Source organism: Cotesia glomerata, linkage group LG6 (genome assembly GCF_020080835.1).
Source record: "Cotesia glomerata isolate CgM1 linkage group LG6, MPM_Cglom_v2.3, whole genome shotgun sequence".
Classification (NCBI taxonomy): Eukaryota; Metazoa; Arthropoda; class Insecta; order Hymenoptera; family Braconidae; genus Cotesia; species Cotesia glomerata.
Window position 1 is genome coordinate 14,695,615 of NC_058163.1, and position 25,837 is coordinate 14,721,451.

A 25,837-nucleotide genomic window follows, 5' to 3' on the forward strand; every position below is an offset into this window, starting at 1 on the left:
TCAGTGTTATCTTTATTGTTATTGTTGGTATTGTCGTTATTATTATTATTTTAATGATTATTTATTGTTATTATCATATTGTTGTTAAGAAATAACACAATTTGTCAAACTCATAATTAATATAAGTGTTATGTAAAGAATATCGTCGTTTAAAACTTCCGCTCAATTCGATTGAAATGTCATCTACAGACACCTACTACTGAGATATCGTAGTTCTGTACACTGCTCGGACAGAATTACTTAAGGTGCAATTTCATGCTGACGCTTGACGCTGATTCTTACGAACTAAACAATGTTCAGTTTTGACTGACGCTGCATTAATTTAAGATGGCGCTCCAGTCGAAACTATATACAATTTAAGCTCATTTGACGCTCTAAGCCAGCGTCAAGCATCAGCATGAAATTGCACCTTAAGACTTTGATTAGCTGGGTGGTCTCCTTTTTGCATAGGCGGACACTTTCCGAATGGTCATTTGACCGAAAAGACAATATCCACGTCGCCATCTATAGAAAATTTTTTTATCCTCCTTGACATGATCCGACGAGACACATCTCGACAGGACATCTCGACAGGACATCTCGACAGGACGAAAATTAGCTCCAATGATAAACAAAAAACTTTATTATCGATCCACAAGTTTATGCAGGCGATAATGTAAATTTCAAACGATAATGAATGAAATTTTTAAATCGTGTAACACTTTAATCAAAGTGATCCACGACTACTAGTATGTGAATAAAATTACAATTAAGAAATATTCGAATTAGTTTGCTTGAAAATGTCTAGCCCATCATATTGAAAAGATTACCAGATCAATTGTTAGTAGTGTAAAGATTGTTTTCCATCAAATGGATACATAAATACGTGAAAATTTTTTTTCTTAATTGAATATTTTTAATTTATATTTTTTAATATATAATGCGAAGATTATAAAAACCGTTTCCATAATGATTAATGCCCAACAGGAAATTCGCATTTCGTGGATATTTTTACTCAATTATTTTATTATAATTCGAGTCCATTAATTATAATTTTAATTTTACGTCATTAAGAAATCAATAACTGATGTGAAAGTATTAAATATTTATAAACCATTTTATTCTATAATTTGAAAACATGAATAAGTTATACAAATGAATCATTGTTTAATTTCTTATTTTTTTTAAATCATATCGTTAAGAATTTAAATTATTATTATTAAAATTGCAGTAATAATTTAAAAAAAGTAACATTATTAATAATAATATTGGTCAATCATATCATAAAACTTATCATAGTTATACCAATGCCAATCATGATAATAAAATAAAAATTATAGTAATAATAAAAAAAAGAATAGTAACATAAATGATAACGTAAAGTATATAATATTTAGAGTATTTTTAATGTATCAAACTTAATTAATCGTAAAAATTATGACGGCTGTTGAAACTGGTGATCCTATCTTATAGCACTCAACTTGAACTCCATAAACCCTTCAGCCCGAACGTTACAATGAGGGCATTGAATTTTTGTTTTAGTGGTAAGGCTGTTAGTTTTCTCCCTAATGACTGCAACGGCACACCTTCGACAGGTCAAACCGTGGTTGCAGGTCGTCCACATGATATTTGTTGGCTTCTCGTAACAAATCTCGCAGTTGAGATTGTACCCATCACCTGTGTGACAGGAAAATTAAATTTAGAACAATATTCGTTCATTACGTTCAGCTATTGTATTTCTTACCTATATTTGAGAGATAAAAAATTTACAAGGTATAAAAAAATTTCTATTACCTTCAGTGTCATTTGGCAAGAAAATACGCACTGTTCTATCTATTAAAGTGTTACATATAGAGCAAACGTTGTTTGCTCTCGTAATACAATTATCGCAAGACTCAATGTGCCTGCATGGGAAATTTATTGTTGTTACTTGTGCAATATTACACCTCCTGCATTGAACATTGAATATCTCATTACCTAAAATATCAAACCGTTAAAATATATGTAAATAACAATAAATAATTTTGCGTTAATTAATTTTTACCATCAATGATTTCGACATTAACATCAGCTGGTTGAAGTCCATCAATGACTCGTTGCATTTCGTTTACTACATCATCGCTTCTCTGGACTTCGTCGTCATCATTAACTCCCAAATCATTTTCAAAAAGAAATGAAGTGTCCGGTAATTCGGCAACTTAAAATTTTTGTACGGTTATGCGATGTTATGCAAAAATAATAATAATAATAATAATAATAATAATAATAATAATAATAATAATAATAATAATAATAATAATAATAATTATTATTATTATTATTATTATTATTATTATTATTATAATATACTCTTATCAAAAAATTTTACTTACAGAAGGCGTCAAAACGATTACTCATATCTGTCAATTCTTTCTCTAACAAGTATTTGTCAAAAAAAAAATCATTGTAATAGTCGCGCATCACTACTACCGCTCGTTCTAAATACTCCGATGCATCAATTCGGTGTTCCGACAGCAGTTGAGATAGTTTTTTTATCCCCGACGATACACTCCTCTCTCGGTTATTATTGATGGAGCAATTAACACGAGGGGTGAATTTTATTTTATAATTTTTGGGTGAATCTTGAAATTTCCTACAATCCTTGACATGCTTTGCTAAATTTGTCCCAATCGACTCTGGAAAAAACAATTTCACAAAAACGTTTAGTGTGTTTAAAAATTTTAATTTAATAGTAAATAAATTTATTATACCGATAAATTTCCAAAAACTTGGATTTTCGGACGGTAAGCTGTTTTTTAATACTCGCAAATGAATTTCTGATACATCATTTATGGCTCGTACGTCCTCAAAAATACTGTATTTTTTGGGAAGAAGATCTTTTTTCCACTTTTGCTCATAGTACGTGATGAACTCTTTTATGGTGTCGGCACCGTCGTTGGGTAAATTTTCACCAATTTTTTTCAATTCTCCGTCAATGAGGTAGAACGGCAATAGTGTTAAACTCATTATTTTGCGGAGGATTTGATTAATTTCTGGGTTATTTTCATCAATGATTCCATGAGCAGCTGTGCGCAAAACCTGTAAAATATATAAATAACATTTTATTTATAATAGTTCAATTTTGGCTTCAGCTTATGACTTGAATAAATAAAATTAAAAAATTTGTTGGTCACTTACTTTGCAGATACTATCAAACGACACTTTTTTTTCGTGTACTTGATGGAATTCCATATCTACATGGTCTTGGAGATTTTTAAAACAATCTGAATAGATTTCTTTGAATTGCATGGCGTGGCCTTTAATAAGTACATTTTTAATCTCTCGCACAATGTTCTCTACTGTTTCTCTAGAGTAATCAGTAGATAGAACCCATATTATTGGAAATTCCTGCATCAAGAAAAATTTTAATTTAAAGAATAAAGACATTAAAATTCAATTCGACTCTTCTTTAATTTATAAGTACTTACATATTCATTCATTTCTCCTAAAACGATAGTTAAAAATTTGGCTTCGCTAATATTGGGTATAATTTTATTTGTAGTAGTTATGTACAATCTATCTAGTTTCAATTCACGGATAAAATCTATGTCATAAATTAGCATGACTTGGTCATTGAAAGCTGAAACTTCAATCCTTCGCGGATCGCTCGGGCTAACTGAGTAGGATCTTAAGAACTCCCATTGATCTGAGTGCAAAAGTTCATCCGTGGCACTGAAAGTGTTAGCTCAGGAAGAATCGCCTTTTCCCGCCAACGCGACATAGTCTTGCTTATCATAGAATAGCTGATTTCGTTTTTAATTTCTGGATGCCTAATATGTAATAGATAAGAAAATTTAATAAATAATTAATGTCAGCAAAATATACTTTCTCCCAAATGTAACTCAAAAAATATGAAAAAATCAAAATATGATGATTACAAGGCACATCTTGTCTGTTTCGCGCGCCTCCATGGTTTTGAAAACCCTGCCGTGACATTCGAAAAATTAGCCTTTATATATGTTTATGCAACAAAAATACAGTTTAATATGTTTGTATAATTTTTTTTTTTAGTGGTATAAACGCTGTACTACTTTTTCTTCTGTATTTGTTGAATTTTTGTTGTATTTCGAGTGTATGAAAGCTTGAGATAACTTTTAAACTTTTTTTTATTAAATTATACATTTATGATTGAAGCAAAATATTTTGCATTGCTGACAGTAGAAATACAATAAAAATATTGCATGAAACAGTTTATAGCTTTCCTATCGATTTAAAATAATATATATATATATATATATATATATATATATATATATATATATAGTTACAAAAAATATATCTTTTGTATAATTAGTATTCTGTTCATTTTATTATTTAATTTTTTGGTAAATGCATCAATTTAATCCTTTATTTATTCATTAAAAATTTTTTAATTGAATTCTTAAAATTTTCTATATTCTAAATAATTCAAATTTATAAGATTGTTAATACTTTAATAATTATTCATAATTTTAGAATTATAAATTATCATTCAAAAAACGATAAATATCTACTATAATTTATGATTTTAAACAATTCATTACTTACATTAAAATAAGTAAGTCGTACAACTCTTCAAATGATTTTTGTCGAGTCGATACAACGGCTTCATATAGTGATCGGCGGAAGCTGATTTCTGCCTCCCACTTCTCCATCGGCTCGATTCCATGATACTGATGGGGTTGTAACGGAAAGAATTTCTCACCCACCAATTTGCAAGTTCCCTTGCACTTTTTTGTGTCCTTGTACTTGCAGGTTAAGTATCTAAGAACACAAATTTATAAATATTATATTGTAAAAAGGTAAAAAAGCAGTGTTTGAATTTGTCGTTCATTTTTACACTATTACAATACTGAAATCAATAAAAAGTAGTATACCCATACGAATATTCAGACAACTAGATAATCATACACCGATAAAAAAATGAAAATTAAATTCAAAAGAAGAAATTGTCTTCACTGAAGTTGAAAAGTTTTTGAATTCACTAAATTTACCTACGCCAAGAAAAAATTTGTTCGTAAAAAAATTTTTTTATCTGATCAAAGACGATAAAATTGTTAACAATAATTTTTTTTCTACCAAACTAACATTTCTATCGGTACACAAAAAACAAAAAAGAAACTAATGTTCAAACAATTTTCTCAAATATTATTTTTCGTTAAATTATAAACTTTCACAAAATCAAAAATTGGTATCGCGTAACCACTAATTTCAGTAGCGCAAACTGTTTCAATTACAATAATTACGTACTTTACGCCATTCTTTGTTTTGTTACAATTGTAAATATATCCTTCATTTATAAAATGGTCCCAATGGGTCATTGATCTTATATTAAAAGACATCTTTCATATATCGTATAGTTCGACAGTTACTTCAAGTTCCGCACTTGATTAACGACCACGACTTACTGATGACTGATGCTTGCACGTAAATCTCTAGTGTTCTCAAGCAACTACCCCCTCCTCTTATTTTTTGGCGGCTCTGGTGCGCGACAGTATTGTCAGTACAGTCAGCTATTCGAATTTCCTATGTATTATTGAATCCAGACCCTCTGTGTGAACTGTAAGTCTTTTTTTTTAATGATGAGAGAGAGACATACTCAATGCTGCAAAGATGAAGCTCGAAAATATTACAGTAGAGCAAGATCACGTCAAGTGGACCCCCCATTTACCACTGGATCATAAAAGTTTAATCTATATATATTTTTTATTAGTACTTATGATGGAAAATTGATCCCTCAAACGATTTTTCATAATTTCGATTTTAACAATTTTTTTTTTATAATGAAAATTTTAAGCACTTTTAATAAAAAAATGGATTTAAAATCAACCGCAAGAGTTAAATTTGTGAAATTTCCAGGATCCATGGTCAAATGTCTATACTTTAAGAATAGATTTACGACTTAAAATTATTTGTTTATTTTCGTATTGTTAATTAACTTTTAAGTTAACAAATGAAAATTTAACTGACATCTCGGGCCAAAAATGCAGTTATTTTTATGGGTCCCATGCTTTATCTATTTAAGTTTAAAATTCCAGAAAAAAATTTCACTGCTCGCCATTAGTTTAAACAAAATTAATTTGTTTATGACAGCGCGCCAGGCGCCGAGCGCTATGAAAATGCCGTGCTGCCGAGCGTCTTGAACTACGTTAAGGCTTTTATCAGTGATAATTTAAAAAAACATTCCAAAATATTATTACAAAACAAATTTTATTATTATTTATCTTATAATTTATTTTAATTATTATTAATAAAATTTAATTTTTTTAAACAATGTTGTAAAGAATACAATTGTGATTTCATAACATACTAAATAGAACAAACAAGCTTAAATTATTAAATAATAAATTCTGTAGTCAGTTATTATTATTTTTATTCTAAAACTTTGTTGATAAACACTTTTTCATCTTCTGAAACGAGCCCACATTCTAGTGAAAAATTTTCCAATGGTTTGTAATAATGGAATTGGCGAGTATTTTTTATTGTACCTAAAAAAAATACACATGGACCAAAACAGTTTTTAAAATTTTTAATTGATTATTTTTTTTTAAATCTCCGCTGTTTGGTAAAAATATGAAAAAATTTTGATTGCATTTCTTATAACATTGTTAAAAGAGATTAAATTTTATTAATAATAATTATAAGATAATTAATAATAAAATTTGTTTTGTAATAATATTTTATAATGTTATTTTAAATTATCACTGATAAAAGCCTTAACGTAGTTCAAGACACTCGGCAGCGCGGCATTTCCACAGCGCTCGGCGCCTGGCGCGCTGTCATAAATAAATTAATTTTGTTTAAACTAATGGCGAGCAGTGAAATTTTCTTTCGGGATTTTAAACTTAAATAGATAAAGCATGGGACCGATAAAAAAAACTGCATTTTTTGCCCGAGAAGTCAGTTAAATTTTCATTTGTTAACTTAAAAGTTACTTAACATTACTAAAATAAACAAATAATTTTAAGTCGTAAATATATTCTTAAATTATAAACATTTGACCATGGATCCTGGAAATCTCACAAATTTATATCATGCGGTTGATTTGTAATCAATTTTTTAATTAAAAGTGCTTAAAATTTTCATTATAAAAAAAAAATTGTTAAAATCAAAATTATGAAAAATCGTTTGAGGAATCAATTTTCCATCATAAGTACTAATAAAAAATATATATAGATTAAATTTTTATGACCAAGTGGTAAATGGGGGGTCCACTTGACGTGATCTTGCTCGGTAAGAAGAGACTTCATTGCAACGAATCTATAAATTAAAACGGGGATTCTACAGCCTCACAGTAGACAATAATTTGTTTAATCCGTCTAATAATACGAAAATAAATCGAAAAAAAAAAACGTGGAAATAAATATTATAGAAGATCGACAAATGAGAATAACTACATCTTAATTACCAAAGAATTATATCTCTTTAAAAACTTAATATTTCACCAATAATTATATCTATTGGTGAAATATAAACTTTTTAAATTTTAATTAAATCCTGAGAAGGATTCAGAATTTTTTGGTTTATAAGTTTGCTGCTAATCTAACAAAAAAACTTAACTATTGTTCTAGTAGCATAATTATTGATTTTTGTTTGAATATCAGGCTCTATCGTTTGTTGACCGTAATATAATCGTATACTGATAGAAAAATAGTTCAACTTTTCGTATTTTTTTTACATGTTTCCTTAACTAAAGTGTGCACGAGTATAGCAACGGCCATTTTTGCGGGCAGGCTGACAAAACCGTAATATAGACGAGTTATATACAAGCTAAAACATTGACGAAAAAGAATATAAAAACTTTATATATATATATATATATATATCGAACTCACCATAAGTCAACACTTGTGGTGAGTTCGATCGCGGAAGGGAGGAGGCAGAAGCAGAATTTAAATAAAAAGAGATGATTTTTATGTCAAGCACCGTCGTAACGTTAAGCTATTGTTTCATTATAGGAATAATTTTTAAATAACGATCAATGAATAGTTTCTCAAATTTGAATTTTCTTACATCTTACATGTCAGGACATTCTTTTTCATTATAATTATATACCAAAGTTATTTTGTTAAGAATTTTGTATTATTAAAAATGTTACCCGGCTATTTATTGTCTTATCAAAATAATGCCAGGATTTAAGTAACTATCGTAGTATGTAGTATATAGTAGGATTAGCAAAAGAACTTCAACGCTATATGATAATTTTTTCTTTCACTTGGAACTTGTTTATTTCGTCTACTTAAAAATTATTTTTAATCTCTGTACTCTCTTAAAATGAATCAGTAGAATTTCACTGTTTCACAGTTATAAGTATACCAAGTGGTATACTTATAACTGTGAAATAGTGAATATACCACTAATTTCCAGTGATTTTCACTGTTTCAGATTTAGAGAGTAAAGATCAACGTAAACCTCAGTGTATTACCATTGAAGATCAGACGATGTCGTATTTTTTTTTTATGTACATTAAAAAATCTCGGAAACTAATATAAAGTAGTAGAGAAAAATTACATATAAAATGTAGGTTAAAGATTGACAAATAAAATGAGCTAAGTCCGATATCTCTACGATCGATAGTTTATATGATAGAAAATTTTTAATGCAAAAAAAAACGCGGTTCCGTTCGAGCGCTTATAAACTAATATAGCAGTTATTCCGCGAAATATTGGTAGACTTAAATTTTTTTTTTTTAATTGAAGTTCACTTAATTCTATAAAGATAAATTTACTTAAGCTCAAAAATATTTTTTTTATTTATTACAGTCAAATTGAGCAATTTTTTTCGGAATTTTAATTAAGCGCTTGAACGGAACCGCGTTTTTTTAACGTTGTCTTAACTAACTCATTTATCAACATTTAAAAAAAAGCACGACTTTGTAGGACCATCTACAATCTTCAAAAACGGCAATAAGCAGCCATTCTTTTGCCGGATTACTGGATTATGAATTGGCGTCAGGAAGACGGTGTTGATTTTCTAACAAAGATAAAGAAATAAATAGAAAAATAGGTTTGTTTAATCCCAAAAAAAAAAGTTTAAACTCAATATAAATTGAGTTTACACGAATGTTGATGCAAGTATTCATCTTTTTTTATTTAAAGCACGTATTTTTAAATAATCTTGATTATAAATTAATTTTTATATTCAGATTAAATTAAGGAAATCAATATCGTTTAGAAGTATAGAAGTCAAAAAAATGTATACGATAAAATTTACAAACGTATTTTCATATATATATATATATATATATTGTATATATATATATATATATATATATATATATATATATATATGAAAATACGTTTGTAAATTTTATCGTATACATTTTTTTGACTTCTATACTTCTAAACGATATTGATTTCCTTAATTTAATCTGAATATAAAAATTAATTTATAATAAAAATTATTTAAAATTACGTGCTTTAAATATAAAAAGATGAATACTTGCATTAACATTCGTGTAAACTCAATGTATATCGAGTTTAAACTTTTTTTTTTGGGATTAATCAAACCTATTTTTCTATTTATTTCTTTATCTTTGTTAGAAAATCAACACCGTCTTCCTGACGCCAATTCATAATCCAGTAATCCGGCAAAAGAATGGCTGCTTATTGCCGTTTTTAAAGATTGTAGATGGTCCTACAAAGTCGTGCTTTTTTTTAAATGTTGATAAATGAGTTAGTTAAGACAACGTTAAAAAAACGCGGTTCCGTTCAAGCGCTTAATTAAAATTCCGAAAAAAATTGCTCAATTTGACTGTAATAAATAAAAAAAATATTTTTGAGCTTAAGTAAATTTATCTTTATAGAATTAAGTGACAACTTCAATTAAAAAAAAAAAATTTAAGTCTACCAATATTTCGCGGAATAACTGCTATATTAGTTTATAAGCGCTCGAACGGAACCGCGTTTTTTTTTGCATTAAAAATTTTCTATCATATAAACTATCGATCGTAGAGATATCGGACTTAGCTCATTTTATTTGTCAATCTTTAACCTACATTTTATATGTAATTTTTCTCTACTACTTTATATTAGTTTCCGAGATTTTTTAATGTACATAAAAAAAAAACACGACATCGTCTGATCTTCAATGGTAATACACTGAGGTTTACGTTGATCTTAACAGAGATTAAAAATAATTTTTAAGTAGACGAAACAAACAAGTTCCAAGTGAAAGAAAAAATTATCATATAGCGTCGAAGTTCTTTTGCTGATCCTACTATATACTACATACTACGATAGTTACTTAAATCCTGGCATTATTTTGATAAGACAATAAATAGCCGGGTAACATTTTTAATAATACAAAATTCTTAACAAAATAACTTTGGAATATAATTATAATGAAAAAGAATGTCCTAACATGTAAGATGTAAGAAAATTCAAATTTGAGAAACTATTCATTGATCGTTATTTAAAAATTATTCCTATAATGAAACAATAGCTTAACGTTACGACGGTGCTTGACATAAAAATCATCTCTTTTTATTTAAATTCTGCTTCTGCCTCCTCCCTTCCGCGATCGAACTCACCACAAGTGTTGACAGTCAACTTGCAGTTATGTAGACTGAAGTAAATAATATCGCTCAGTGTAACCGATCTACAGAACTACCTATTCCTGAGATCTTTAGCTTTATAACTTTTGTAACGAAGAAAGTGAACACGTCAATATTGACTAAAAGTATTTTTATTTTTAAAACTGTTACACTTAATGGCATTAGACTTATAAGCAAGGTTTAAAATTGAAAAAAATTATAATTAAAAACGTTAACGGAAGTTGTGCAAATAATTACTGGAAAAGATGTAAGTATACTATAGTGATATTTTTGATTTTTTACTGTTGAAAAGTATGGTTTAATACGAAGTTTGTGTTTGATAAATTTAAAAAAAAAAATTATTAAATTAGTGCTATACGAGGATTGTAGGAAAAAATGGACAAAAAAAAAAGATGTGTTGGTAAAATTTACCAGGATGGTTACTTTTATAATAAAAACAGTGCACTATCAAAGAAAAGGTATGATCTTTTACTTATTTTTTTCAATATACTACAGCATGAAAATATTTTTATCTTATTGTCATTGTTTAAAAGGTTAATTTTTTACAAAATTGGACTTACTTTACGTAAGCAGTAAAAAAATAAGTTTAAAATTTTCTGTAATAATTTAAATTTTATTTCTTAATTTATCGTATTAAGATATTGTATTAAGTAATATTTCTTGAAAATATTTTAGAAAATTACAAATTTTTCTTAACCAATCTTTAACAAACATTGAAAAATTTGTCGTAGAATCGGATCTTACATTCAAATGTATTAAGAATAGAGGCACAACTAATAACACACATATAAAAGATATTAAACTTTTTAGTTGATGTATTGCTAATGATGAATTTTATATCTCAAAAAATATACTGAAGACCGCATCATATGAAGAGGTCGAGGTTTCAATTTATAATAAAATCTTTTTCAATTGTTGGACCAATAATTTTTCTATTGACTGAAGAAACAAGTTTTTTAAAAAAATGATGTTCTTTGTTGAAGATTTTTTTTCTTGAATCAAGTTAACTTTTCTATCAGTGTACTGTACAAAATTTCTACCAACTATTTTTTTTTGTTTCTTTCATTTAGATATATGATATGTGATAAATATGATTCAAAAAAATGTCCTGCACGTTTGCACTATGAAGTCGATGAGAATAATAAGAACAAAAATTTCATTTTCATCAAAAATCACAATCATGAGAAACCTGAAGTTGATTTTTTAATCCGTCAATTCAAAACCGAATTCAAGAAGGAAATTATGACAACTTTAACCAAACCTTGTATTATATACACCAATTTATGTTTGAGGTAAGTTTTATTTATCATGACTCATAAAAAGTACAGACGAAAGCCAATTTAACAATAATTAAGTCAGAAGATATATTTAAATAAGACTATATTTTTAACTTCCCGCTAAAAAAATTGAAAATTTTTTTTAATTCGGGAAATTATTGTTTTTAACCCGTTTTTCGAAAATCGAGTTTTCATCAGATCTCGACGTTTTGAGGTTGTAGGAAGCTACCCTGACTATTCCCGCGATGATGTCGGTACGTCTGTGTGTGTGTGTGTGTGTGTGTGTGTGTGTGTGTGTGTGTGTGTGTGTAAACCTTTTATAACTTCTGGACGGCTTGACCGATTCGATCGCAGCTGGTGTCATTCGAAAGGGCTTCGCCAAACTTAGATTTCTTGTCAGTTGGAACCAATTCAGAGCGGTTGCTTTCGAGAAATTGAAAAAAAAGTAGTTTTTTTTCATTTTTTCAATATATCTTCGAATTGGCTGAACCGATCGAACTCAAAAACTAATCAGCTCTTCACCTTGAAAACCCGCATTGATCGCCACCAAATTCGTCAGAATCGGTTGATGCGTTCGTGAGATATCGTTGTCGAAAAAAATTGAAAAAAGTGTTTTTTTGTAATAACTCCGAAATGTTTTATCAGATCAATTTTTTTGTTGTAAATTTTTCCATAGAGCTAAAAAAAACTACATCGATCGCCGCCAACCACGTGAAAATCGGTTGATTCATTCAAAAGTTACAGTAGTTTGAAAATTAAAAATCTCGTGTTTCATCGAACTTTGATAAGATTTTTGAGCTCGGAGAGCTCAAAATGACACAAAAATTATATTTTTGAGCTCGAAGAGAAGTGTGATTATAAGCGCTTGGGATTATAAGATTTGGGATAAGCGGGAAGTTGCCAGGATGGCCTTCAGGGTCAACCGTTTTCCTATTTTTTTTTTAATTGGCATCAGCGGAGTATAAAAAAATGGATGTATCCTTCGCACGTCGCGTAATAATAAGCGCGGCGACACCTTTTTTTTTTTTAACAAAATTTCAAAGAAAAATGTTTAAGAAAATGTAATTTCTTTTTGGAACCACTTTGAAAATTTTAGTGTGTACAATACATCTCAAAATTGCGCTTCAAGTACTGTTTTTCCGATATTTCAGCAAAATATATTTTAACAAATACTTTATGTTCAAGTTAGAATTTTATTAAATTATATTCCTAAATTATTTATAATTTAACACAAGTTTTCACCTTATCATATTTATATTTAGATTTCCTGACGGTGCAGCGTTAGTTCCATTCGCTAGCATGATTTCAACTATAAACAATTGGCGACGAGAGATTCGTCCTAAGCATCCTAAGTCGTTGGAAGAATATGTTTTACAGTTACAATCGGATCAATGGAAAAATTATTTAACCCGTAACAAAACGAAATTACAAATTAAACACATACGTAGCAGCGATAAATCGTCAGCAGTTGTTTTAGCTGATGAAAATTTCCTGCGTACGATTAATACCACGCATCTATTAGTTGATGCAACCTATGAAGTTTGTCCTCTAGCTCCGAGAGAAATATATCAATTCTTGACAATTATGGCTGTGATAGAAAATAATGTGAGATTAAGTGAATAAATAATGAAATTTTATTATTACACACGGAGAGAATTTTATTGTAAATACGAACATGAAAGTATTGAAAAAAGCTCTTGATATCCAAAAAACGGGTTTACATAAAAGACTTGGTATTGTAAAAAATTAATGTGGGTACTCGAATGAAAGGTCTCGATGAGTGCAATATCGAGATGAGCTTATATTTATAAAAACATCATTATTTGACGAGATACATTGTCATTTCTTTATTATTTATATTTTCTAAGATATAAGCTCATTCCAATATTATACTCATCGAGAGCTTTCATTGGAGTACTCACGTGAATATTTCATATTATACATATATATATATATATTGAGTTATTATTAGATAATGAGGGATATGATGATGAAATTATTAATATGAAATGAAAAACATTTTTTTTTAAGTATTGTTTTACGTCTGCCTATTATTATTATTATTATTATTATTGTGTTGTTTTTCATAAATTCATTACTTATTTTACTGTGTAATTTATTATATGACTGGTAACTTTAATCACTTTTCATGATAAATCTAACCATCTAAATAGGGAATCGTACAATCGATCCGATCGGAATGATTTTCTTCTGATTGTACTGACTATAATATAAAAATTGTTGTATTTAGTATTTAAACTTTTATAAAATTAATTACAATCTACAAGGAAAAAAAATTATGGACAGCGTCTACCGATTGGCATTCGATAACCTCCACCAAAAATATCGGTAACCTCTACTGAAAAAAAAAAACGGTTGAGTCAACCGACTTGTTTCGGCTGAGCCAATAGATGATTTTTTGGTAGATACTACTGATTTTTACGGTGGAAGTACGGGTAAAATCCTTTGATTCTACAAAAAATATCGGTTTCAATAATGAAAAAGTATAGATTCGATATGAATTAAATATAAGCTCATAATGCTCGAATAAAAATCTCACCTTATAAAAAAGTAAAAAATGGTATTTGGTCAGTTTAGATAATAGTTTGAATAACTTACACTCATATAAAACAATTAATTTCAAGTAAAAAAAATTTGAGCCAACTGACTTTTTCGGTTTACCGAAAAGTAGTTGGTTGAGTCAATCGATTGCCAATCGGTTGACGCTTTCGATTATTTTTTCTGTCTAAGATAGTAAAATTCACAAAACAAGTATTGTTAGCACTAATATTAAATTCTCTCCGTGTACATGTGGCTTTTAAAGTAAAAAAAAAGTATTATAAATTTTATTTATTTTATAAAAGCATGCATTCGAACATGTTATTTTTTCAGGCGTTTCCAATCACTTGGGCACTTATGACTAACAAAACCAAAATAAGTTACACAGACATTTTCAACTATTTCAAAACAATAGCTCCACATCTTAGAATCAATAGCATCATGTCAGATTTTGAACTAGGTTTAATGAGTGCCGTCAAATCATGTTACATCCACGCACAACCAGAAGGCTGTAACTTCCACTTTGTTCAGGTATCGTATTTTTAAAATTAAAATTTTTAAATGTTATATGGCACCTGTAGAACATAAGAACGTATAAAGAAACTTGTATTTTGAGGATCAACGTATTTTTGCCTGAGACGTGCAGACATGCGAAAAAAAAATTTTCCCAATATTTGAATTTTATTAGGACTTCTGTAAAAAAGTGAATTTTTGAAAAAAAAAATTTTTTTTATTTTTTACGTTTTAGGTCCAACGTCGTTGATTCCAAAAGAAAAAATTTTTTATATGCCCTTATGGCTCCCTGGACCGACCTCGGATGCCATAAGGTAGATGACCACCTTGTAAATTTAGAAAAATCGGTTTCATTTTTTTTTTCATTTTCGCAATCCTCATACTATTCAGAATCAGCCCCAAAAATTATTTTCGAAAAATTCGAATTCTAACATAGTGAAATTTGTAAAAGTGTGCGCGCGCATCCAGTACACTATACAGAAAGTTATAACTTTAAAAGCATTTATTTCGAAACTACTTTTTTTCAAATATTGGGCGGATTATCTCAGAAACTACTCGACTGGTTTAAATATTTTAATCTTATTTTGTTCGTTGAGATGTTTTGTATGACCACTGACCACATTTTGACGATAATTGTAAATTATAAAATTTTTTTTTAACAGAGAATAATGAAAAAAAGGGGATTTTTTAAACATATTTTTTTCAAACGACCACCATTTTTTTTTTTAATTTTGGTGGCGGGGTATGTAAGAGACATTTTTATTGAATAGGCTGTTTTTTTTAATTGTCAAATAAACTAATCGGAAATAATCTATCCGCAGTGGGACAACATGTTTTTGAAGAAGCCTCAACTTTGGCGCCTTCTGGATAGTTATTAAAAAATGAAATTTTAAATAAATAAAGTATTTTTGTATTTTATAAGCTTTAAATAACCGTTGAAAAAAAAATTTGGAAAACGGTTAACCCTGCAGGCTAGGGTATACGTGAAACTTCCCGCTACGTATGAGTTTAAAACGTTCGAGAAATTGTCAATTCCGAAGTTCTGAGCTCAAAAACTGAACTTTTGAAATTTTTCTAGCTCAAAAATCTAGTGGATGTTGACACCATACACAGAAAAAAATTGTTCTTGAATTAAGTATATAATTTTGAAGAACCTCATATTCTTGATTTGAGTAGAAAAATTCTTGATTTAAGGAAATTTTACTTGATTCAATAATTTTTCGTCTTAATTCAAGACAATTACCCTCTTCAAAATTAATTTCTTCGTTAAAGAATTTTTCTCTTTGATCAAGTTAATTTTTTTTTCTGTGTACTTTTTTGAAAAATTCAATTGCGATATCTTTCGATTGCATCATTCAATGCAGTTTTTCAAGTGCAAAATAGTATGTTACACACCTAGGGAAGTAAAGTAAGAAATGTCTCGGATCACATGTAATTGTTGGCCGAGGCTTCGCCTCGGCCAACAATTACATGTGATCCGAGACATTTCTTACTTTACTTCCCTAGGTGTGTAATATACTATTATTACCTACTAAACGATTAGGCGTAAAATTTTGAAGTTGTTAAGAAAACACTTTTTTGGATTTTTGAAAGATGAATATTTCATGAACGAACTAACGAATTTTGTCGATATTAGCGGCGTTCGACGCAGTTTCTCAAACACTAATCGTTATTCTGTTACATCGAAAACAATTTGAGAAGAAATTTCAGTTATTTGAAAAACACACACACACACACACACTATTTCACGTAATTACAGTTAAAGTAAAATTTTATTTTCCATTGAAATCTATTTATCCATTATTGATAAATAAAACTGTACGTAATTGTTATAAGTACGGGTTATAGTAAAAAGTATATAATTATTTATTTTTACAGGCAGTACTTAGAAAAACGACCAAGCTCAAAGTAGACATTTTAATTGAGGATAGAGACGATATGAAAGTTTTCATTAGAAAGCTTTTGGGTCTTGCTCTTTTGCCAGCAGATGATATCAAGGAAGCTTTCATGTGGCTCGTTAATAACAACAAAGAAATTAGCCAGTTATTGAAAAAATTGACAGACTATTTTGTAGATTACTGGCTTAAAATTGTTAAGCCAGAAAGATTTAGTTGTTTTCGAAATAGGACAAAAACAAATAATTTTATTGAATCCTACCATAGAACACTAAAATTAAAGTTGGGGTCCCATCCACCAATTTGGGAGTTCACAGGTGATAGTTTAATTAATAGTTTTGTAAGTAAACCCTATTTATTGAAGATCAAATTTAATTCTTACTTTACACTTTCAGAAGGCATTGCAGCACTTCAAGAGCTGTCAAAAATTGAGAAGACTTCTTTGGAGCAGAATTTGAATATTAGAAAGTTTCAAAATCGAAAAATTACACAAAAAAATGATATGATTGATTACTTATGGGATTTATATGAAAATGGGACTCTAGATATCCCTAATTTTTTACAGTGTGCTAGTCACGTATCTAAAGCTTTTAATAATAAGCTTGTGTGGACCAGTACAGACGATGTTAATAATTTTATAATGCCTACTGTCTAAAAAATTTACTTCCAATAAAGTTAAAACAAAAATAATACAATTGGTGGTCACAAATTAAACAAATTTGTTTTTAGTAAACTTTATATTCCTTTCGACACAATTGAAATTGCTGTACGCGGGATGATTTGCATGAGATTTTTTTTGATAAGAAATAATTTAACAAATCGTATTTTTCTCATTAAAACACATACTTAATATATAAATTACCTTTTGTCTATTTTCAAATATATTACGATATAATAAAGTTATAAATAATTATCTTTTTTTTCCAAGCATTTGAAAGTAGGATGAACGCGCATCGTCATCGTGCGGAGAGTACATGCATCTTAAATTGTGTTCTCTTTTTTTTTATTTTATTTAATAAATGCATAATAATAATTATTATTTTTCATTAAATGACAAATTAGCTGTTAAAAATAAATTATAAAAGTGTATGTTCCTATTTTTAAATTGTGGCGTGTCTAAGTCTGCTGTAATATTAAATTTATCATTTCATTATGGGAGATATATTTATCGGACGTTATATTGTTTTATTTAATTTAGAACTTTTTTATTTTTATTTTATTTCTACATTATGTTGACCTTATGTTATAGTTTACTTTTTTTTTTATATTATGCAGAACTGACAGTCATGAAGAATAACTGGACAATCGTGCATAATTGATGTATATTGTTTTACATACAAGCAGTCATAAAATACCCATACATTAAAACATTTTTATAATATTTGTAAATAGTTTCTACATTATCTGCCGTTTATTTTACTGAGCAGGAAAAGAAATTTTCTTTATGATCTACTGTTCTTTGCTGCATTAATTTTCGGATAGTGTCTGATCGGGAATTGTCATTTCGGATTATTACGAAGAGGATATAAAAATTTTCGTCTAATTACGATTCGGATTTTGTCTTTTCAGATAAATACTATTCCAACAAATTCAATTTCTGTAATTGTCCATACGACTTTCGGATAATGTCCTGTCGAGATGTGTCTCGTCGGATCATGTCAAGGAGGATAAAAAAATTTTCTATAGATGGCGACGTGGATATTGTCTTTTCGGTCAAATGACCATTCGGAAAGTGTCCGCCTATGCGAAAAGGAGACCACCCGATTAGCTGACTTTTTCGATGAAAGCAAACCCAAACAATTTTAGCTCTTTTAAGTATTGACTGTTGTTACTAAATAAAATTTAATTAGAAGAAAACATGAATAATTTTAAAAAATTCACATGTAAAGTTGTTTGATAGTTAATTCTAAAGATTTTATAATAAAAAAAATCTTAACATTTTTTGTAATTAAAAAAATGTTTAATTCAAAATTTGTACCTTTCCCGCGAAAATTAAATGTTCCTAAAATTGTAATATTAATAAATTAATCTTTATTTTTCGTACAATATCTAGTTGCATTAATAAAATTTTATATAAATAAGCCGCATATACTCTTTGGTTAAGATTAATAAACTAAATTATCAATCAAAATCTTTATATTACATATAATCGTAGAAAAAAACTTGATAATTTTTGTAACTCAAAAAATTGATCATTTAATTTCAATACTGTTTTATTGGAAATTAAAAGTGAATAAATAACAAAATAATTGCAGACAAGATACTTTAGTTCATTAACATTTGTGAGAGTCTCTAAGATTTTAGTTTACTTCATCTATTCTACAGTACCAACTTTAATATAACGTTGGCTGCATTTTTCTTTTCATGGAAAACTATTTCCATTAAGCTATACTTTACGTAAAAATAATTCCAACCCACCCCGGCATGTGTAAATGCAGGATGTGAAATATCTTTGGGTGCGTTCGCGTTGGATGCATTATGCGCTTACAGCACCACACCTATAACACGTTATACAGCGACATATATATATATATATATATATATATATATATATATATATATATATTTATAATATACACACGTGCTCACAGCGCATAAGCTTCCGTCGCGTATCCACCTTTTTTTTTAACTATAGTTTCATACTTTTCTATCATCGGGAGGTTATGTTCCCCATAAGAAAAAAGTTAAAATCTAAAAAGCTGGGTCGCTATAGTTTGTGCCAGTGAATTTTATGAATTTTAAATAGAATTCATATTTATCACTAACTATAATTAGTTAATATTGATAATATAAGATGTAACGTATTATATTAAAGTATTCTTGAAGGAAAAAAAGGTCTGTAAAATTAATAAAATTATGCAACTTCAAAATACCGTTCTGCTTACAGTAAACATACTCGGTAGTCTGGCGCTCCGTTTACAACGGATTTGAACGGGACTTGGCGCCAGATTCTACCGAATCTGTGGATATATTTATCTTTTGAAAAAAGAATTTAATAATTTTCTTGAAACATGCCTTGCAGGATCCAACTACCTTAAACATTTTTTGTTTTACGTAAAATGATATATTTGGATAAAAAAAAGCCAAAGCAGCTTTCTCACCAGTTAAATACCACAAATGGTTTTTGAATTTGTGCAATACTGCCTCAGAAATTTTCTTATCACTCATCCTGTATTGATACACAGTCTTTATATTATTTAAATCTTGGTATGGAGCTGATGCTGCAAGAGGTGCCACAAACCAATATGACACATAAATAAATACTACACTGATAAGAAATTTAACTTAACTCTAGAGCAAGAATTTTGAACCAAGAATACCATTGTAAAGAAAGAGAATTTCTTGGATCAAGGGGAAAAATTCTTTAATCAAGATACAGTTTTTGGATTAAGAAAATTTCCTTGATTTGAGAATTTTTCTTCTTGACTCAAGAGCTATTTTCTTCAAAATGGTGTTCTTGGTTCAAGATTCTTGATCTTAAGTCAAGTTAAATTTTTTATCCGTGTATGAATGAACAAATATCCGAAAGATATTGCTGCGATTCAAGATCTAACTCGAAAATATCCCGAAAATATTCGATTTTCAGCGAATAAATCGCTTTTTACATCTAGTGTGCATAGTAAAATGCACCTGACTTGTAAAATTTGATTTCATCGGCACTCTTTTAATGCAACTTCAAGTTGTTTAACAAATAAATGTGAATATAGAGACAGAAAAAATATAAATAAGCGGCAATATCATTAAGAATCTATTCAATATATCATGTTAATGCAACTGTAACTGTTAATATTTTTATTGAAGTTTTTGAAACGTTCATAGATGAAATAAATATTTATAACACATGAAATTTCATAGCAAGACTGAAAAACTATAAACACAAGTTGAACCACAAATAACTTTAAAAAAAATGATTTTATAAAAAAATTGTAAGAAAACTATTATGTAAAGCATTCAATTTTCCATCAGAATTTGCATCGATCATAGTCGTAGTGGCATTTTTGCAAAGAGAAAAAAATTAGGAAAACGGTTGACCCTGAAGGCCATCCCTGCAACTTCCCGCCAATTCTATACCTAAACGCTTGTAATTGCACTTATGACTTTTTTGAGCTTTTTAAGCTCATAAATACGATTTGTGTGTTATTTTGAGCTCTCCGAGCTCAACAAAATAGCTTTTGGATGCTTTTGAGCTCTTCAAGCTCAAAAAGTTTGATAGAAGTTTGATAATACACTATTGTTTAAACTTTTAAATCGCAATAACTTTTGAATGAAAGAACCGATTTTCACGTGGTTGGTGGCATTCGAAAAGGCTTGACTAAACTTAGAAATCTAAGTTTTGTAATATACTTTAAATTGATTCAGATCGGTAGATTTTGAGAAATCGCAAAAAAACTTCAAAAAAAAAAGCTTTTTTTAAATGAGGTTTTTTTGGAATAACTTTTAAACGGCATTACCGATCAATTCTAAAAACTAATCAGCTTTTAACACTAAAAAACCACGTCGATCGCTTCCAGTCCGGTCATAATCGGTTTATTCGTTCGTGAGTTATCGTTGACGAAAGAAAACCGAAAAAAAGGTTTTTTCGGAATAACTCCGAAATTTTTTGTTCTATGAATTTAAACTTGAAGATTCTTCATGGAGCTTAAAAAACTGCTTCGTCAAGCCGTTCAAAAATTATGAGAGGTTTACATACATCCATACCCCCCCCACACACACACACTCACACACACACACACACACACACACACACACACACACACACACACACACACACACACACACACACACACACACATCGAGAAACTATCTTTCCGTGAACACCTCGACAGTGCATGCAAGAAAGCCAGCAAGACTGTGTCTAGCCTAGCACGAATTAGGACCAACACCATGGGACCAAGAACAAAAAAGAGAAGAGTTCTTCTAGAAGCAGTCCACTCGGTACTGCTTTATGGAGCGGAGATATGGGCAGACATATTAAAGCAGAAGACCTACCGGCGAAAGATCACAGCAGTACAGCGGCGAGGCGCTCTCAGGGTTGCCTGCGCCTACCGCACAGTTTCCGAAGCGGCTGTATTGGTCATTGCAGGAGCCGCGCCCATCGACCTATTAGCGTTCAAAAGAGCAAAACTCTATGACGCTAAAGACAGTGATGATGACATGAAGGACGCAAGAACGAGAATAAAGACGGAAACGCAGCAAGAGTGGCAGGACCGATGGACATCGGGAGAGACGGGCAGATGGACGGCGCGCCTGATCCCAAACATCAACGTCTGGCTCTCTCGGAAGCACGGGGATACGGACTTCTTCCTGACCCAGCTATTGACGGGACATGGGCAGTTCAATGCCTATCTTTTCAAGATGGGTTCGCACAGCACACCAACGTGCAAATACTGCCCGGGTAAAATCGACGACGCCGAACACACATTCTTCGAGTGTGCTCGATGGAAGGACTACAGAAGAAGCACCGAAGAGATCATAGGCACCAGGCTCTTCCCCTCAAGCCTGGTGACCTATATGATCAAACAAGAAGAAAACTGGTCAGCTGTTGCAGTTTATGCACAGCACCTCCTGAAAGACAAAATCGCAGAAAGGGACCAGTAACCAGGAGTAGGCGTCGTGAGACGCAGCACGACTGGATTGAAGTAATGCTAACGCGGTTCCAATCCAGTCCTCCCCGTACCATCTAGGGGAGAGGGGAAGAGGAATGTTTTTTTTTAGTGGGTAAAAATCTCCACACTACCGACTATCGATATCTGCCGGAAGATGGGCGGCAGAGTTAACGATACCGGTGTCTTTTGAAGATCTTTTTTCGTACCTCTTTACAAAAAAAAAAACTCAATTTTCGGAAAACGGGGTAAAACCAATAACTTCCCGATTTTTGAAAATTTTCAATTTTCTTAGCGGGAAGTTTAAAATTAATACAAAAAAGTTCCAAATTCCTATGTTATTTAAATGGGAAATGGAACTCGATTTCGGCATGGTATAATTTGTTAGTTAAGAGCTTATTCATGTAAGATATTTTTTTTTAGGTCAAGGGCTAAAAATCCAGGAGGCGGCAGCAAATAAAAAAATCAACTTGAGAAATAACGGACACTCTAATGTTGATGGATGTGTGTAATTTTATTGTATGTGTGTGTGTGTGGGTGTATGCTTATAATAATTTTTTCTGCCCTTCGGCCGGAAAGTGGCAACTTTCTGGCCGCTGCGCTAAACAAAGTTGCCACATTTCGGCTACGTCGAGCAGAAAAATAGTATACACACCTTGGCCAGTAAAAAGTAAAGCCTTAGACCACATGTTTGTCAACCTCGGCTTCGCCTCGGCCAACAATTACATGTGATCTGAGACTTTTTTTATTTTACTGGCCTAGGTATGTAATATACTATTACGTGTGTGCTAGTGTGTGTATGTTGATCAATTTGTGAATCATGATTGTGTGTGTGTGTGTGTTGTTTTTTTTTTTTTTTGTTTTAAGGGGGGGAGAAATCCTTTTTACGGATTCTAGGCATAGTTGTTTGGCCTGGATATGTGGCGACTCGACGCAGTGTCATACTAAAACTCGACGCTAGCGCCCCTACCCACTAAACCCTAAACCCCTTTTCTCCTTTCCCCTAATCCCTCATGGAAACCGCCATTAGGCATTACTTCGTGAGGGGAGGATCTAGCTACTGCTCTTTCTTCTGGTAGCTAAGGTGTTATTTTACCTTTTTTCTATTTGTTGTCATTTGCTCTTCTTCTTTCGATGGAACGCAAGTCTATGAGGACTTCTGTCGCAAATGTGCTGATGGCATTCCAGGAGGCTCTTGATGACAACATTGCTTCTACTATTGTCTCTGGTTGGATTTTCTTCTACAGGATCATCTCCAGCTCATCTCGTTGTGGGTAAAATCGTGGGCACTCAAAGAAAACGTGCTCCGCATCTTCATTGATTCCTGGGCAGGACGGGCACTCCGGTGAATCATCATGCTTAAAGCGGTGAAGATACGTCCGAAAACATCCATGTCCTGACAACAACTGCGTCAGATAGTAATTGATCTCGCCATGACTTCGGTTTAGCCAAACGTCGATCTTTGGTATGAGACGGTGTGTCCATCTCCCTGTTGTCGCGGCGTCCCACTGCGATTGCCATCGTGCGATGCTGTTCTACCGTTCTTTAGCTCTGAGTTCCTCGGCACTTTGTGCGGTTGTCCTCTTTCGTTGGTAAAGTTTCCGTCTTTCCTCAGCTAGGACTCTGAGCGGCAAAGTTCCGGAAATGACAAACACTGCTTCCTCTGATATTGTTCGAAAGGCGCTGGCTACTTTTAGCGCGCTCAGTCGGTAAACTGGACATGCTTTCCTCCATGATTCTTGGATCTCAAGTGCGTCAGCCCAAATGGATATACCATATGTGAGGACCGATGTAACTACTGATGATAGCAATGACCTCTTTGTCTGCTTTGGGCCACCGATGTTGGGCATCAATCGTACTAGGTTAGCTACTACTGCTGATGCTTTGGCGGTCACGTGTTCAACTTGTTGTCTGAAGTTAAGTCGGGCATCGAGCATCAATCCCAGATATCGAATGAATGGTTGGGATGTGATTTCTTCTTCTCCGACGTTTAAATTGATCGTTTCCACCACTTTTCTGCTAGTGATAAGTACAGCCTCGGTCTTCTGTTTAGCCAGTTGTAGGTTTACTGTGTCCATCCACTGGTTAATTCGCTCAAAGGCGATAGCGGACATATGTTTTATCTCATTAAGATGCTTGGCGACGATTACTACGGCTACGTCGTCCGCGTACGCTACCAGTTTGACATTTCTTGGTAGTTTTAGTCTCAGCAATCCGTTGTACATGACATTCCAGAGAAGTGGACCGAGAACAGAACCCTGCAATACACCTCCAGTAACATCATACTCCTTTGGACCATTCTTCGTGTCATATCTCAGGACTCTATCTTTAAAGTAGCTAGCGACTATCCTTCGTAGGTATCCTGGTACGTTCATCTCTTGAAGGGCTTGCATGATGCAATCCCAGTTGGCGGAGTTGAAGGCTTTTTTTATGTCTAAAGTTGCCACCAGGCAATATTTCTTCGTTCCCCCCTTCCATCTGGTACCGGCGATTGCGTCTTTGGCTATACCGACAACCAGGTTGATCACGTCCAGGGTTGATCGTCCTTTCCGAAATCCGTACTGATTGTCTGCTAAGAGTGGATCGACAACTGCTTCTATCCTTTGGTGGATTATACGTTCTAGTATCTTACCGGCTGTATCCAGCATGCAGAGTGGACGATAAGATGACGGTTCTTCCGGTGGCTTTTTCCTTTTAGGAAGTAGTACCAGCCGTTGTTGTTTCCACTTCCGAGGAAAAATCCCTTCCTTCAAGCAGATATTGTAGACGTCGAGGAATAACGCTGGCGCCGCTTTAATAAATGTTTTCAAGGCAATATTAGGGATTCCGTCCAATCTCGGTGCTTTATTATTCCCGACGCGGTTACAAGCTTCCATCAGTTCTTCTTTCGTGACAGGTGGAATATCATTCAGTTCGCCCTGTGTCAATAGATAGTTGAAAACACGCTGTCGTGAAAACAGCGCAGTCACAATCTTCTGTAAGAGTTGAGGACACGTAGCAGACGGCATTGGCTGATATTTCAAGTGTGCCATGAATACCTTGTAAGGTCTACCCCACAAGTCTTTGTCCACCTCGTTGATTAGCTCTTTCCAGCAGTTCTTCTTGCTATCCTTGATGACTTTGTTTAAATTTTGACGAGCTTTCTTGTATTCTGCGACTAGTTCCGCTGAGTCAGGCCGCCGATAACCACGCTGAGATACTCTTCTTTTCTTGAGACACTTTTTCCGTGGGAAGCTGATGTGTTCGTTCCACCAGTGCATCGAAGGTCTTTACGGGGGATGCAGGTGTCGCAAGCCTGGGTCACTCTCTTCATCAAGTCCTTGGTCATTTCTTCTGCAGATCCAGTAGTAAGCGGTTCACTATTTAGGGCAGCTGCTAGAGCACCTGGGTCAAAGGATTTCACCTTCCACCCAACGATGTCAAGTTTCTTAGCTGGTC

The 25,837-nt window shown here is 31.6% G+C and overlaps 3 protein-coding genes across 4 annotated transcripts in view; 2 read left to right on the forward strand and 1 right to left on the reverse strand.

Annotated features, from left to right (window-relative positions):
* Positions 1 to 25,837, forward strand: part of LOC123268101 (neither inactivation nor afterpotential protein C-like) — a 599,151-nt gene that overhangs the window by 35,606 nt on the left and 537,708 nt on the right. The gene's annotated exons all lie outside the window — the stretch shown is intronic.
* LOC123268104 lies at positions 1,259 to 5,399 on the reverse strand. Its single transcript, XM_044732985.1, has 9 exons — positions 5,248 to 5,399; positions 4,546 to 4,761; positions 3,447 to 3,788; positions 3,157 to 3,366; positions 2,730 to 3,057; positions 2,352 to 2,654; positions 2,024 to 2,176; positions 1,774 to 1,956; positions 1,259 to 1,656 (listed from the first exon to the last, which is right to left on the reverse strand). The coding sequence occupies exons 3-9, from the start codon at positions 3,579 to 3,581 to the stop codon at positions 1,442 to 1,444; spliced, it is 1,527 nt and encodes a 508-aa protein (XP_044588920.1). The 5' UTR covers positions 3,582 to 3,788; positions 4,546 to 4,761; positions 5,248 to 5,399; the 3' UTR covers positions 1,259 to 1,441.
* LOC123268107 lies at positions 11,625 to 17,461 on the forward strand. Its single transcript, XM_044732988.1, has 5 exons — positions 11,625 to 11,844; positions 13,092 to 13,434; positions 14,722 to 14,919; positions 16,780 to 17,113; positions 17,192 to 17,461. The coding sequence occupies exons 1-5, from the start codon at positions 11,627 to 11,629 to the stop codon at positions 17,449 to 17,451; spliced, it is 1,353 nt and encodes a 450-aa protein (XP_044588923.1). The 5' UTR covers positions 11,625 to 11,626; the 3' UTR covers positions 17,452 to 17,461.

Coding starts and splice junctions, on each gene's coding strand:
- LOC123268104 (XM_044732985.1), bottom strand. CDS start 3,581: ATGCTAATTTATGACATAGATTTTATCCGTGAATTGAAACTAGATAGA. Junction 3,058..3,156: donor CGTTTGATAGTATCTGCAAA/GTAAGTGACCAA, acceptor TATATTTTACAG/GTTTTGCGCACAGCTGCTCA. Junction 1,657..1,773: donor CTTGCCAAATGACACTGAAG/GTAATAGAAATT, acceptor CCTGTCACACAG/GTGATGGGTACAATCTCAAC.
- LOC123268107 (XM_044732988.1), top strand. CDS start 11,627: ATGATATGTGATAAATATGATTCAAAAAAATGTCCTGCACGTTTGCAC. Junction 13,435..14,721: donor TGGCTGTGATAGAAAATAAT/GTGAGATTAAGT, acceptor TTATTTTTTCAG/GCGTTTCCAATCACTTGGGC. Junction 14,920..16,779: donor GTAACTTCCACTTTGTTCAG/GTATCGTATTTT, acceptor TTATTTTTACAG/GCAGTACTTAGAAAAACGAC.